General features: G+C 28.0%; 1 protein-coding gene across 1 annotated transcript in view; it reads right to left on the reverse strand.

Annotated features, from left to right (window-relative positions):
• The window catches only part of cyst (rho guanine nucleotide exchange factor 18 cysts), a 218426-nt gene that overhangs the window by 34547 nt on the left and 168878 nt on the right, over positions 1-15001 (reverse strand). Inside the window, 8 exon segments of the mRNA XM_067275154.1 lie at positions 4697-4746; positions 5878-5978; positions 6107-6178; positions 6354-6423; positions 6962-7035; positions 8894-9020; positions 12843-12930; positions 13101-13241. Coding sequence (XP_067131255.1) covers positions 4697-4746; positions 5878-5978; positions 6107-6178; positions 6354-6423; positions 6962-7035; positions 8894-9020; positions 12843-12930; positions 13101-13241 — 723 coding nt within the window.

Here is a 15001-nt window from a genome sequence, read left to right on the forward strand (position 1 = left end):
TAAATTTTATCATAAAAAATCATCACTAATTATCTTATTAAATACATTTATATATAATGATGGTTCAAACTAACTGTTAATTCTGTTTGAAACACTTTTATACAGAATTGAAAAGACTTTTGTAAACATTAATCAAATATTTTGCTGAAATTTAAAGTGCAATTGTTTAAAAATACAATACAGGGTCTTCCAAAATGAATGCTACCATTTTAAATTATTGTAATTATATTAATTATTATCCAAGAAGTATGCAACGTACAGAACATCAATCAATAGAGTAACCGTCAGTTTCATCTACCATCTGCATTCAAATGTCTTGTTTTCTACTACCTCTAGGAGGCACCATAAACAAAAATAGAGACTCTGCAACAAAGAAGGCATTTTGTTCCCCATGATTTGCAAAGTTGGAATCACTTATATTGTGCAACACATGTAATCTGCAGAAGCCGCAAAATTGTGGCTACGATTGAGGCACGACAACAGATATGCCATAGTAAGCATAGGAAGAATTTGAATATAGGTCACACGTGTGCCAAGTGATATGAAGTGTATGTATTGAGAAATTGTAATGGGCAAATGTAAAAGTTGGACAGTTTTCCATGGTTAATGTACATTACAAAGTTCTTGGATAATAATTAACATAATTACAAAATTTTAAATAATAGCACACTTTTAAAGAATTGTATAAAGCTTTGTTGATCTCTAGAGAAATCACTGTTTTTTTTTGTAAAAGAAATGAATAATAGTATTTTATTAAATATATATTATAATTATATATTTTATACAGTAAATATATGTAATTAAAATTTTTTTAAAGTATTAATATAAAGATAGTAAACATAAATATATTATATGGTCAGAAAGTATTTATTTTTTTCATTTTATAAAATAATCCCAGTTTTTGCATAATTTGTTAATTTGTATTCACATGAATAAAAAAGTATTCCATAATTTTATTGTTAAGTTCTGATTAAACTAATTTAAAGCATTATAATTATTATCAGAGAAGCTAAACTGCAGATTCAGCAAAAAAATATTGTTGATTATTTAAATTTATATTCATAGAATTACCAGAATTAATGAATTTTTCATAATTATGCAGTGTAAGTAGGGCTGATTGTCTAACCAAATTAAAATGAAATCCAATAATCTCTATTTACATTAATTCTCAAAATTATACTGTATATATAATATTAATTTGAGGAAAATATCTTGGGGGGTCATTTTTTGATTGACTGCCATACTTTCCCTCTGTTATATATAATAGCTGGGAAAGTAAAAACACAAAACAAATCTACCAGTTTTTCACAATTTGTTTACAAAATGCAGTTCTATTTTTTCATATTTTAATAAAACACAGTAGGTGATTGGTTAATGAACAGTTCGGACTGCAAACAAATCAGACGACAAACACTTTTGCAAAAGATTTTTATATTTGATCAATGAACACGTGTTTGGATAACGAACAATTCACAGAATAAACACAAAAAAGAAGCAATGTAAAATAACAAATACCAATTGGTTTTCCCTTGTCTCCGGGTGACAATTCGAAACTTTTTAGAGCGCGGGAGACATCGACGTCGATACTCGACCCGATATTGATCAGATAGTATTCCTCCAAACTTTTAAACTCTCCATTGTAATTCCAGCTTTTTGTTTACCTTTCTGACAAATAATTTTTTATACTTGCATAAAATCTTAAAACCTGTATAATTGTCCTATTAATAATTAATGTCCACAAAATTGTTGACAAAATATATAATAAGAAACTAAAGGGCAGTATGGCAATAATAATTTTTATACTCTTTGCAAGACTGTTGGGCACTCATTAAGTTTTGCATCAGTTTTTATTTTCTAAAGGTGAGAGTTTAATAGCCAAGGTAGAGAGTGGGCAGAAGATGTCTGATGTTGCTAGGCAGTATGGCTTGAACAAGTCTACAGTAGGCACAATCTTAGCTAAGAAAGATATAATCAAGAAGACTCAAGCAGCTAGAGGAGTAATGAAAATCATATCTGAGAAACAAAGATGTGCCATCTATAAAAAAATGTAAAGATTGCTTTTAATTTGGATAAAAGACAGGGAAATGAAAAGAGATGTAACTAGTTTGAGTATCATTCAAGAGAAAGCTAGAGAAATTTTTGAAAAACTGAAAAAACAAACTCTATTTTCATCACATGCGGAGATAGAATTCAAGGCTACCACTGGATGGTTTGCAAAGATTAGAAGGAGATCTGGCATTAAACATGTGGTAATTCACTGTGAGTCTGCTAGTGCAGATAAAGAAGCTCAGTTCTGTCTCAAATTTGAAGAATTCATTAAAAAAGAAGGATATTGTCCACAACAAATTTTCAATTGTGATGAAACTGGTTTATTTTGGAAGCGTATGCTGAACCGTACTGCATCACGAAAGATGAAAAAATATTCCTGATCGTAAACCCACGAAAAACCAATTGACGTTACTTTTGGGAGCTAATGCTAGTGGTGATACGAAGCTTATCCCACTTCTTGTCTATCACTCTGAGAACCCTAGAGCATTCAAAAAAATTTCCATAATTAAAGAAAGACTTTTGCCAGTAATGTGGAGATTAAATAAAAGAGCATGGGTCATGCAGGCTCTTATCAAAGATTGGCTGTTTGAAAGTTTGTGCTCCAAGCATTACCTTCAAATCAATGAATTGCCATTTAAAGTATATAATTTTTTTAATTTTTATTTTTTGGGGTCTCCAGAACAAATTAATCAAATACCCATAAAAATCTATGATAAATCGATAATCGGCTAACGAACAATTCGGGTAGCGAACACGATCTCGGAACGGATTACGTTCGTTAACCGATCACCCACCGTACACTTCAGATTAATAATTTAATTTGTCGAGTTGTTACGTAATATGGTAAACCCAAACTTATCTCTATTAAAACGAAAACTTTCTTTGACAAAACTGTAATCTAAATACCTATATTGTAGTTCTTTCGTTCTTGATATTGGCGAATAAAAAGTCCCGCAAGGCACAAAAGCAAGGAGGCAGCTTGATGGAGGTATAGAAAAAGTGACATTCCTTTTCTTAAGCCGTTAGTTAAAAGGATTTCCAGGAGTAGGAATTTGCAAGTTATTTATCAATGAAGTATGAGCGTAACTCACTAACAGGAATTTAAGATGTTACGCTCATGAATGAGGAGTGTTTGACGGTATTGGATTACAAGGCATTACATCTATATTGTGTAAACAATCAAAGAAATCTATGACTTCTAAAAACTGATTGTTTAAAAAAACATTCAAAAGTCTGATAATAATCAGAACTTCTCATAACTTTCTTGTAGGCTGATCATTGGCATTCCTACTACATATAAAAGACTGTCAGAACTATTTTCTGCTTTTGACAGAGACAATTAATTAATTAATTAGTTAAAAATTAATTATTCCAAAATTTTTATTGGTACTTTTTTCTATTAAACATGAATTTAATTTACTTATTTAGAAGAAATGAATTAATGAATCGACAATATTAACTATTAAATACATTATATTAGTTTACTTTGGGATCGGTCACATTAACAAAGTAAATCAATTTATAAAAAATGTAAGGTATCGGAGTGTCGAACATTCGGTTGCCTCAAGGTTTGGCAAAGAAATTTCTAACAGCCAATCGAAAGTATATCTATATTATAATTATAATTCTATAAGTAGAATATTTCTGATATAAACATTAACAGTTGCATGAACAATGCTTAAATTAATATGATCTATTTTCAAAATTTAAATATAAAATATATATTCATTTCAAAATTAAAAAATAAAAGTAACAAACTCAAATTTATAACATTAAATAAAATTCATACATTTTTATAGTATTACTTATTAACAAAGTAAATATAATACGAAAACAATTGTAATTTAGAATTTTTTCTTCCTGTTATATTTTAAATAGTAAATTTTGTATTCCTACTTTTTTGACTCAAAAATTTTCTAAAATAGTTTTTAATAATCAAATGTAATATGATTGATTATTTACATTATAAATATTATCAATGTCAAAAATAAGTATTGTTTTGTGCATAAATATTTATGCACAAAACAATACTTATTTTTGACATCACTTTCAATGAAAAGTGAAAATGTGGACTTTAATTCTCTCATTGCTGGTATATAAATAGCATTGATATCAATGAATTTCTGGTGTCTTTATATATAATCCTTTAGAGGTGAAATGATATATTGAATTTTTAATGTAATCAAATAAAAATGAGTAATTTTACATCTATCCAAAAAAATCATTACACATATTTTAATTTATTCAATATACTGACTAATGTTCAATCTAACAACTGCCTTACTACTTTATTTTATTTTATTTTATTTAATAAGGAACAATTCTGTTTTTATTTTAATCTGGTTGCTATTTACTTTTAATTTATTTAGAGCATAAAGAATTTCAATTAATCACCCTGTGTTATTTAGAAAAATCTTTTATATTTCATTTTATATAATAAAATTAAGTAAATGAATAATGAACTTAGTAGTGATGAACAGAGTTTACATTATTAATTAAAACAGTATGATGTAGTTTTAATAAACTAATTACTGATATTTATATTTTAACGTAATGATTGAGAATAAGAAAAAAAAATTTGTATTCTCAAAAGAAAAGTTTATAACGTAATAAAATTATTAGAATCTGTTTACTTTATGATACTTACCTTGTTGAATTTATTACGATTTTACCAGATGTTTCCAGTGTTGGAGAATTCTGTAATTAAATAGATCAATTTACGGTAATTTAAAGTAATTTTTAATTATAATACATAATAGAATTAAAACATATGTATAAATAAAGCAATCAGATTGCTTTGACGAAAGAAAGTTCAAATAATAATAGCAAAATCTAAGTTTTACCGACCGTATTTATAACCATTATTACGAACTTTAATTCTACGTGCGGAGAAAAAAACAATTAGAACAACATTCTAACTCGAGATTCTTACAATTTTAAATTTTCATAATTTTTAAATTGCAAAATTTTAAATGCATAAAACTTTCTCATTCTTATAAAATGCAACAGATAGTTATAAACAGAAACATCATCATTTTATCTTGTAACCTGAAGATAATACATTAATCCTATATGCTGCTATAGACTCTATTTTATAATCACACCACTTAATCTATTCATGATGGCTAAATGATCAAGCTGATGAAGATGTCAGTTAGACGAATGCCAGAGTTCAAATCTGAGTTGAAAATCTCAGAAAATTTTCTTGGCTGTTCTGATGCAGATGTTTTTGATTTCATTCCTCACTCTTAGATGCTTCCATTGTGGGTCTAGCTGAACCCACAATGAAATGTATAAAAAAAAGACCAAATCATTAAACTGGATTAAAAACATTTTTGGCTTATTAAATTTTTGCTTGCCGGAGTGATATAAGATATGATTTTGTTTCTAAGTTCTTTCTCCACTTTCTACTGTTGTTTATTATACTGCTTTATGGTATTGCTGGCCAAGGATTATAGAAAGTTAGTTTAAAATTTGCAAAGCTAGGACTAGGAAAGATTTCCTTATGCAATTGCCACCTCGACACGGTCTATGACACGTGTATTTATCGAATTCATTTACCTATTGGATGCCAATCTTTACTTTCACACTTATGATATTTATACCCTCTTAATGGTAGAGTTAACATTGAAACAAAACACTCCCTTACAAATACAATCTGATAACTTTATAAGTAAGACTAATTTGAGAAAAAATTCACATCATTCATGTTTGAAGATAAAAATATTAAAATTAATTAAGATAACTTTAAAAACATTTAGATTATAAATATTAATAAGTAAAATATAAGTATATAGTTAATATATATGAATTTAAGTGATCACTTACGCTGTTTCCTGCATTTGGTTGTGATTGAAATTTATTTACAGATATCAATCCTTGTTTCTTTTCTTTACTACTCAGACTGCTTGAATGATGTTTATTATTCCCTGAATTATATATTAATTTTTGCAATGAAACTAATTTTTTAAATAAAATATTTCAAACAAATAACGAAAAAGAAATAAACTAAGACAAAGCCCGCATAAATAATATCCGAAGCAAAACAGATACACACCTAAGTTAGTTACGGTCGGATTAAGCGATCCTAAAAGATGTTGATAACGACAAGGGTAATAAGGAATGCGACCTGTGAACATGCAACATGACAAAAGCATTTAACACACAGACACAATCACCATTAGCTTTGAATTAGAACCATAGCAGACAATAACAAATTCTATTCTTCAACAATAAGGTAATAAAAAAAGGCGAAACATGCTTTAGTTGAAAGAGATAAGTGTAAATAAAAAGAAAATATTTACCATGTGAGACTTGTAATTTTGCATTTAATTGATCTTTGGACAGAGATAAAGAATTATTTTTGGGAGGTAACTGTCAAAAAATTTAACAATAAGTATTAAAATTAAAAAGGCAGAACTATCAAAGTTATTTTCTAAAATTAAACTGATGCATCATCATCCTTAATCTTATTAACTAATCAATAATTTAAGAGAAAATACAATTCTATTTCATCTCTGTAATTATTTCTTATTAAAAGAAAAATTTGTCATTGAAATTAGTTTACTACAAAAAAGAAAAAGTTTAATAATACAAATGAATACAACGAAATATCATTTTGTTTTATATCGGGGATCAAATTAAAGTACATCTTGCAAGAATTAGTGTGAAGCGATACTAAAAGTCAGACTTGACAATGGTCCCAGCCAGCCACATTTGTTTTATTGCAGGCTCACAATGTCACTAAATCTGACTCTTAGCATTGCTAAACTACAAAGTCTCCCTTCATTTGATCACCCTGTATAACTTCAAAAATCTAAAAATTATACTTTTATTTAATTTTTCATATTAAATTTATAATCAATTTACTATAATAATTATTCAAATACAAATCAATTAAAAGTAGATTTACTTTTGGACTTTTAAATTTGCTGCAGTCAAGAATCTGATCCTTACAGGAACTTTCGTGAACTGTAACGAGGCAATCTTAAAAAAGAAAAATATGAATATATTAATTTAGAAACAAAATGTAAATATTGATCTATATGCATGTGTATACTTAAATTCATTTATATTTACAAATATTTATAAAGGCAAATATACAAAGAATCTATATTTATTATATAAATAAATGTGCATATTACGTATATACGGTCAACCCTCGACAAATCACCCCGATAACGGATCACCCTCGCCGACTGCCAAAAAGTGTAACTGAACAGATCTTTCCCAAATGTAAAAGAATAGGAAACCTCAATTAATATGCCATCACCAACTGTATTGGTAGACAAAGTCCTATCGACATTATTTTTGTCTTTAAATATATGTCATACACAGTGCTATCAGATTTCTGAATTTAACATTAAAATGGTCAAAAGTTTACATATTTTTGACGTATATCTTCATACATTTTCATACATACAGGTACACAATATGGAAGTTATGATATGCACGAAGTGAAATCAACTTAAAAATTGTAAGGAGCTACGTTTCGAGGAGACTGCGGGAATCTCACCTATTTCCGAAAATTTCCTTGGAGAATTACAGGGGAGGCAACTCTCCCTTGCCAGTTTGTGCCATCATGTCATTAATTACAATAATTATATAATCAGTTATTTCAGATGATGGTCTGCAAAGTAGACCAAAACATCAGAAGTTAAATTATACAGATGTATAATCAATGCATTTAAATTTTAAAACATTCTGCAACTTTAAAAATGTTATGTCAGTTAGGGAAAATTATAAATTTGAGTAAAATCATCTAACATTAATAAAATTTGTTTCCACAATACCAATATTGCATATTTTAATTCTTTTCAAACCACTCACGAGTATCCATTATATACTCAATTTAAAATAAGTGTTAATGAACATAATTTATACTGTGCTGTTCATCATTTTTGAATTTACATTTTTAATAATTTTAATTGTGTAACAGAAAAAATTAATTTCCGATATATTTTTTCCAGTATATTGACAATTTTATAAAATTTGTTATGTGATAATTTAATAAATTTATACTTTTTTAACAGATTACGCTATTGCTAATATTACACGAATATCAATAATCATTTACTTGTCGACGTCTTATAAAGGACCGTCGGACTGTTTTTGATAACAGTCACTTTTATCTGCCGAAAACATTGCCAAACTGATGGAGGCAGCTTATCAAAGGTTGGACCGTATATTTAAAAACAAACAATACAACTGGTCTAATTCATTAAAAGGAATTGTTCACATTAGACTTATTTATTTATATATTACAAATTTATTACAGTCAGTGGCCTAGCGTAGTGGGGACGGCAGGGGCGGCATTACACCATACCTGGGCGTTTTAGGGGGCAGCATTTTTTCACAATAAATAATAATAATATCTTGTAAAAATTTGAACCATTTCATTTCGTATTTTTATCGCACCTACGATTCAGACCGATCGAAACGAGCACAGAATTTTTCATTACTTATTCTGTGACGAAACTGGGGAATCCTCTTTCTTTAAATGAATGTATAATAACGACATCTTGCACATTGTAGCGACCGACAACACCGTCTGTACTGACTTGTAGGGATTCCCCGTATTTTATTTAAAAGGGGGGCGAAATTTTCCTCTGCCCTGGGCAGCTGACACCCACACTACACCACTGATTACAGTAAATTTTTTTAATTATTAAAAATTCATCTAACCAAAAATTTCTAATCAAAATTATTATTACTCAATACTTCAGAATTATTATTGATTTTATCTGATATTAAATCTGGTAAAATAACTTGAAAATGCTATTTGTTAAAAAGTAAATTTATCATCATTTTAATTCTTTTACTTAAAATAAAAGTCACTACTTACTTTCGCATCTCAAGGCATTTTTATTAGCTAATTGTTTGTTACAAACATCGCACACGGCGGCGGTACTATAACAGATGGATACAAATTGATGCGGAGTTTTTTTCGTTTCTTTCTCCTTATCTTTACCCTGTTAAATTTAAAATTAAATTATAATTTTCCTCTTATTTAATAAATATAAATAAAAATATTTTACTTTAAAATTTGGTCAAAATACATTTGATAAACAATGAAGAAACTGAAGAGCTTATTCCCAAAGTGATGTATCTCCAGAAAATACAAATTTCCAAAAACTGCAAATTTTAAATAATTGCTTTAAATGTTAAGGTAAAAACTTAATTATTGGTACAGAGCTTTATTTTTATATTCTGAATATAGGTTTAACAGTGAAAAAAATCCTGAGGCAAAGGAAATGGTAGTTTTGGTACTTCAAATCATAAACTTACACCACTTTGGAACAAAATTGCAGCATTTAAATGGATAATGTAATAAAAACAACAAATAGATGGTCAAAAACTTTTAATATATAAAATCAAAGGAGAATATACAAAATAAGATACAAAACAAAAATGAAAATCACACGAACCTTGTTCATATGACTGAAGATAATAAAAAAAAAGGTGTTTAAAAAACTATAATAATTCCAAAAGAAAGAGAAAACTTAATGAGTACATAAAATGAATAAAAATCATATTGTAATTGTTCTGTCACAGTACCTATTTAGAATCAATCACTTTCTAAACAACAAAACACCTTTTGTAAAATATCATTGCAGTATGCCCATTACTTATTCCCATTTTATTTAAAAATTTCTTCACCTCATCTATCTTTTCCAGCTTAAGTTTATTCTCCAATGGTAACAAATCAACTAATAGATATGACCATTTTTTTTTTACCTCTTTTTAACATTGTATGTTTTGCACATTTCCAATCTATCAGAATAGTGCTGTTTGCAACAAACATATTTACAGTTTATTCTGATTACTTTCATTTCACATACTTTAAAATCTATTTTAGACGTAATGTGTGAATAAATTGCAAGTTTCCAATTACCAAGTTGCCAGTCTTTACCGAGAACATGTATTTGTCCTATAAGCTTAAAAATTTTATTGTAGTCTTCTGGTAAAAGAAGCAGTTCAGTTTTTCTTAACAGTTTTTCCACCCTTCCAAAGTCCCTATCTATGGGTAAATAACTGTGACCCTGCACCGGATATGTAATCTCAAAAATTACACACCATACATATCTGAAAGTTTACTTAGCATTTCTAATAATGTATAATTTTTGTTTTGAGTACTGCATCCATCACAAAACAAATGAATTTTCTTGATTTTTGGATTTTACTTAAAAAAATTTCTACAAAACAAGAACACGACATCTTTCTAGCATATCGACTAAATACTCTTTGAACTTCTTTAGAAAATGTGGCCATTATTAACAAAAAAGTAAGAGAACAATCAAACACTATGGCACTTGCACTTCAGAAAAGTCATTACCGTGAAATAGTCGCGTGACAAATAAACATCGTACTAAACCCGATAACATTAAACCAATACGTCGCCAAATTTATTTCTAATCTTTAATCATTTATATCCAAAAGTTAGCCTGATTATTTGCGGCAGTTGGCAATGTATCGCCTTAGTCACGCGAACAATGTACTCTTCGTAATTGGCTGTTATGGAAGTGTGACAGTTTGGAAATAAATACAAAACAAAAAACATCACATTTGAAAAGAAAACCAATTTTTTGATACATTTTCCAACAGACGAAACACCTGTTTTGGGAAAAAAATATTGCAGCACTATAGAGAAGCATATTATCAATGTGTTGTGCCATAGCCACAAACTAAAAAAAATAAAAAAATGGAGATACATTACTTTGAAAATAAGCTCTTCAATTGTGTAATCTAATTATAACTGAAAAAATAATCATCATTTAAATGATAATTGACTTTTATTATTTTATGATTTCAGTAAGTTAAGATGGATAAAAAAGATGGAAAATCCACTCTTTGATAAAAAATTATTTTTATTATATTTTCTTCTATACTTATTACTGTTGTTCCTGGAACTGCATTATGGCACTTATCTTCCAATTTTTTTCTATAATAATTAATATTAGTCATTATCAATGCTTACGTCTTCTTATTTTGTACTTCTTTATTTCACAAATTGCCATATAATAAGATCATACTCAACCAATCCAGTAACTTTGTGACAACAAAAGTGCAAAAGACAGGACTTAAAAAACTATAAAATACTAGAAAATAAACTATACCAAAGAGGGAATAAATTATCCCAAAATGTGTCGACGACTATTATATGGCAACTTGTGAAATAAAGACGTTTGGCAAGGCAAGCATCAATAAGCACTGATATTAATTATTATAGAAACAATTTGGAAAAAAAGAAATTATTGTATTGTCTCTGGGATAAATATTCTTTAATAATCATTAATAACTTAAAGTGAGTCTAAAATCTATTTAAAGAAAATCTTTTTCAAAGAAATTCTGTACTGTTGGCTAACTAGACAATTGATCTAATGATATGAATAAAAATGCTCATATCATTAGATAATTTTATTCCTTTTACTAGTTTTGGTATATTTGTGTGAGTTTTCCATTGGTCTAAATAATTTTATAACTTTTATAAATGTTTAAAACTGTTAATTTTAACACATTTCTGCTGTAGCATATAAAAATATTTAAAATTAAAAATAAATGTAAAAAAGCTTTATAACTTAATATAAAATGGATATATTATAAAATAGCTAATGTGTATACATACTAAGTACTACATTTGTTCTTGTATTGTGTTCATAGTAAATTTGTATTCATTTATATTTATAATGACTGATTAATAAACTGATCGTATTTATTAACAAATTTAAACTTATACAGCGTATCCAAACTAATGCAGATGAGATGATTCAGATATTAGAAAAATCTGGATAGAAGAGTGTGAGAACTTATAAATAAGACTGTAACTTATATGCCTACTGTATGTACAACAAGTAAAATGGCAAAGCCATTTTTGGGACGGGACTATGTCTCGGAGAGCGTGAGCAACGCAAGCGCAAATCTCGCACTTGCGCCCGTTTGTAGAAACAGTCTCACCATCTTGAATTTTATTTTGACCTGATTCTCGATCCCCTGACTACCTACAAATCTGACTTTTTTTCACGTGTGCATGATTTGGGCACCAAATACTCTGTGCCAAATTGCAACTCCTGACACGTACAGTACTCCTTCATGCTTCTAAGGTGTCCAGCCGTCTACAGCAGCGCAATTTTAGAGACAAGACGAGCAATTTTATAGACAAAACTTTTTGACATAGTCTCGTCAAAAAGTTTATTTTGACATACAGAAGAAAATGTAATTTGACATTAAATTTATTTACTTGATGAATTAAGTCTTGCTGAAAAGAGTATTTAAGGTGTTTTTCAAGTTAAATTAGTTTCAGCTTACATAGAGGAGTTTTTTATGAATTAAATACATGCAAGAATTTTCGACATTTAGTGGTAGTTCATGCATTGTACTCTTTCTACAAACTTCAAGGAACCTTAATAAAAGAAATAATTAAAAAATGTACACACTGTAGTATAGAAAAGTAAGATTTGGAGCAGTGTACAATATGACAAAAACTTTTGTTATCTCTGATCAATCTGGATAAGGAAGAGTCCAGATATAGAAGGGCCAGATGTGGGAGAGTCTACTGTATTAATATTAACAATTATAGAAAGTGCAAATAATTAAAAAATATTAAAACACAGCAAAGAACAATTTTTATAATTTTCTGTTGAAGAATATATTATCTCATTCATTTTTTTAATCAGAACTACAAAAGGTCACTTTAACCTTATTGCCTTATTAATCTGAGCTTTCAACATCATTTGTATTTTTTATAATAGTTAGTAGAATTATAATTTTACTAACGATTTTATAAATGCACTTACTCTTTTTTTCCTAAAAAAGAGACTTCCGCGCTTTCTTCTTTTCCGAAAAGGTTTATCCTCGTCGCTATCTTGTACCAAAGAACCGTGGCTAAAATAAGCAAATCAAAGACCCATTTTTAATATTTAAAAACTAAAATAAAAATTAATTGACTGTATTAGAATATATTTTAAATATTTCTTTATATTTAAAGAAACTAATGTTGAATATATTCTATCTACACTGCTCTATTTAAAAAAAAAGCTTCTAATCAAACTTACTCCCTAAATATACCAGCAAGAGATATATGCCTCGATAAAATATTTGGCATTTCATCGGGCTCGTCGTCCTCTTCTAAAACTAAGTTTGCATCGTCGTCGTCGTCAATTTCGTGAAGTTGAAAAGACTGACTACTGAACAAACTAATCAAAAATCGTGCATTTTATAATTTAAAATAAAATAATACGAAACATAAGTTAAAAATTAACTTAAATATTTAATTGACATTATTAACCAAAATTTGTTTGTATAATTAGCAAAAAATAAAATTAAAACTGAACAAAAATTATGTAACTTAATAATTGCATGCATTAACATAAAATTTCCTGATAAAGAAAATGAAAATTTACAAAAACAAAAAACACAAATGAAAGTAAAGTACATTAATAAAAAAATATTTAATGTGATTTATCAGATTATCACAGATTTATGATCATAACTAAAATAAGCAAAAACTTTCCGTAAAAAGTCTAATTGCTTAAATGATAACTGTTGTTGATTTAATATAAATTAACTCTATTTAATAAATTTTAGTTAGTAAATCTAATTCAAAAGATCATCGGGATCAAGGTAACAGAAAACTGAATTTTAGAGACAATTTAGACAAAATCATATCCAATAACGTAATTAATTTGAAAAAAGTTGATGCGAAGGGTATGCACCCTTCAGTTTAAAATATCACGAAAGAATATAAATGAAAAATTTATCAAATGATTTTAACTTCAAAATATGTTTATAAGTTTGTACATTTAATCTTTTCCATTTTAGAAAAGGTAATTTTAATATAAATGTAGTATTTTTTAAAGTAATTCAGTCATAATAATAAAAATTAATTTATAGTCCAACGGCAGCACGGAGTATCGAGATTGTTATCGTCGATGCAGTCGACGAGTCGGTACGACGGTTATATTCGACCGGGGACAAATCTAACTCGGCAAAACGTCCCGTCGAAACTGAATATTGTTTAACTTTTCTTAACTATCTTACCGTTCGTTGCCCAAACCAGTAAGTTAGATGTGGATCAATCAAATGAATATTTAGTAGTAGAGAATTTTTCATCTTAAATTAATAAATATCAAAATGTTTTTGTTGCAGTATGATTTTATTACAAATACAAAGTAAAAAAAGTGAATAAATTAAGATAAGATCAGATCTGAAATGTGTCTAAATAGTAGCGACGATCAAAATTTTTTAGTAGAAACAATAAAGTCCAAAATTTTACTTAATTTTTCTTCTTAAATTTGTTTACACTTTAATGCTCAACAATTAAACAATAGTTTAATACTTGGCAAATGGCAAAAAGAAAAGGCCAACATATTTAACAAAACTAAGAATATGTACAAATGAAAAATGTAGCATCAAACATCAAGTGTTTTAAAAAAGTTTGACATCTAGCAAAGTAGTAATGTAACAAACTTAACAAACCTCCATAAACTGCTGCAGTACCATGCTGCCATTAGACTGACTATAAACAGGCCTTAATTTTAGAGAATGAATTATTAGGAATAATTTATAGCTTCTTAATTAATATTCTGTTACTTATGACATCTTACAGACATTATAATCCATAATTTATTCTACAAGTATTTTAAATTATGCAAGCATAGACAGTTTTCTATTCATATATTGATACCTTTCTTTTACAATGATAAATACAGGGTGGTTATAATTAAAAGTTGCACTACTCAGACCTGTCCAGAGCCTGTTCTCGTGGACATATTTTGATGAAACTTGGTATATATGTTATATGTACCATAGGAAAAAGGAAAATGCAAAAAAAATATTTAGTTCGAATTTTTACCACTAGGTGCAAAAATGGCTCGTGAAAAACAAGAAACGCCTTACAATGCTGTAAGGTGTTTTGAACATGTAATTGAGGCAAATGGATTGCACATTGAACAGA

The sequence above is a fragment of the Centruroides vittatus genome, unplaced genomic scaffold (assembly GCF_030686945.1).
Source record: "Centruroides vittatus isolate TY-2023 unplaced genomic scaffold, ASM3068694v2 contig_596, whole genome shotgun sequence".
Classification (NCBI taxonomy): Eukaryota; Metazoa; Arthropoda; class Arachnida; order Scorpiones; family Buthidae; genus Centruroides; species Centruroides vittatus.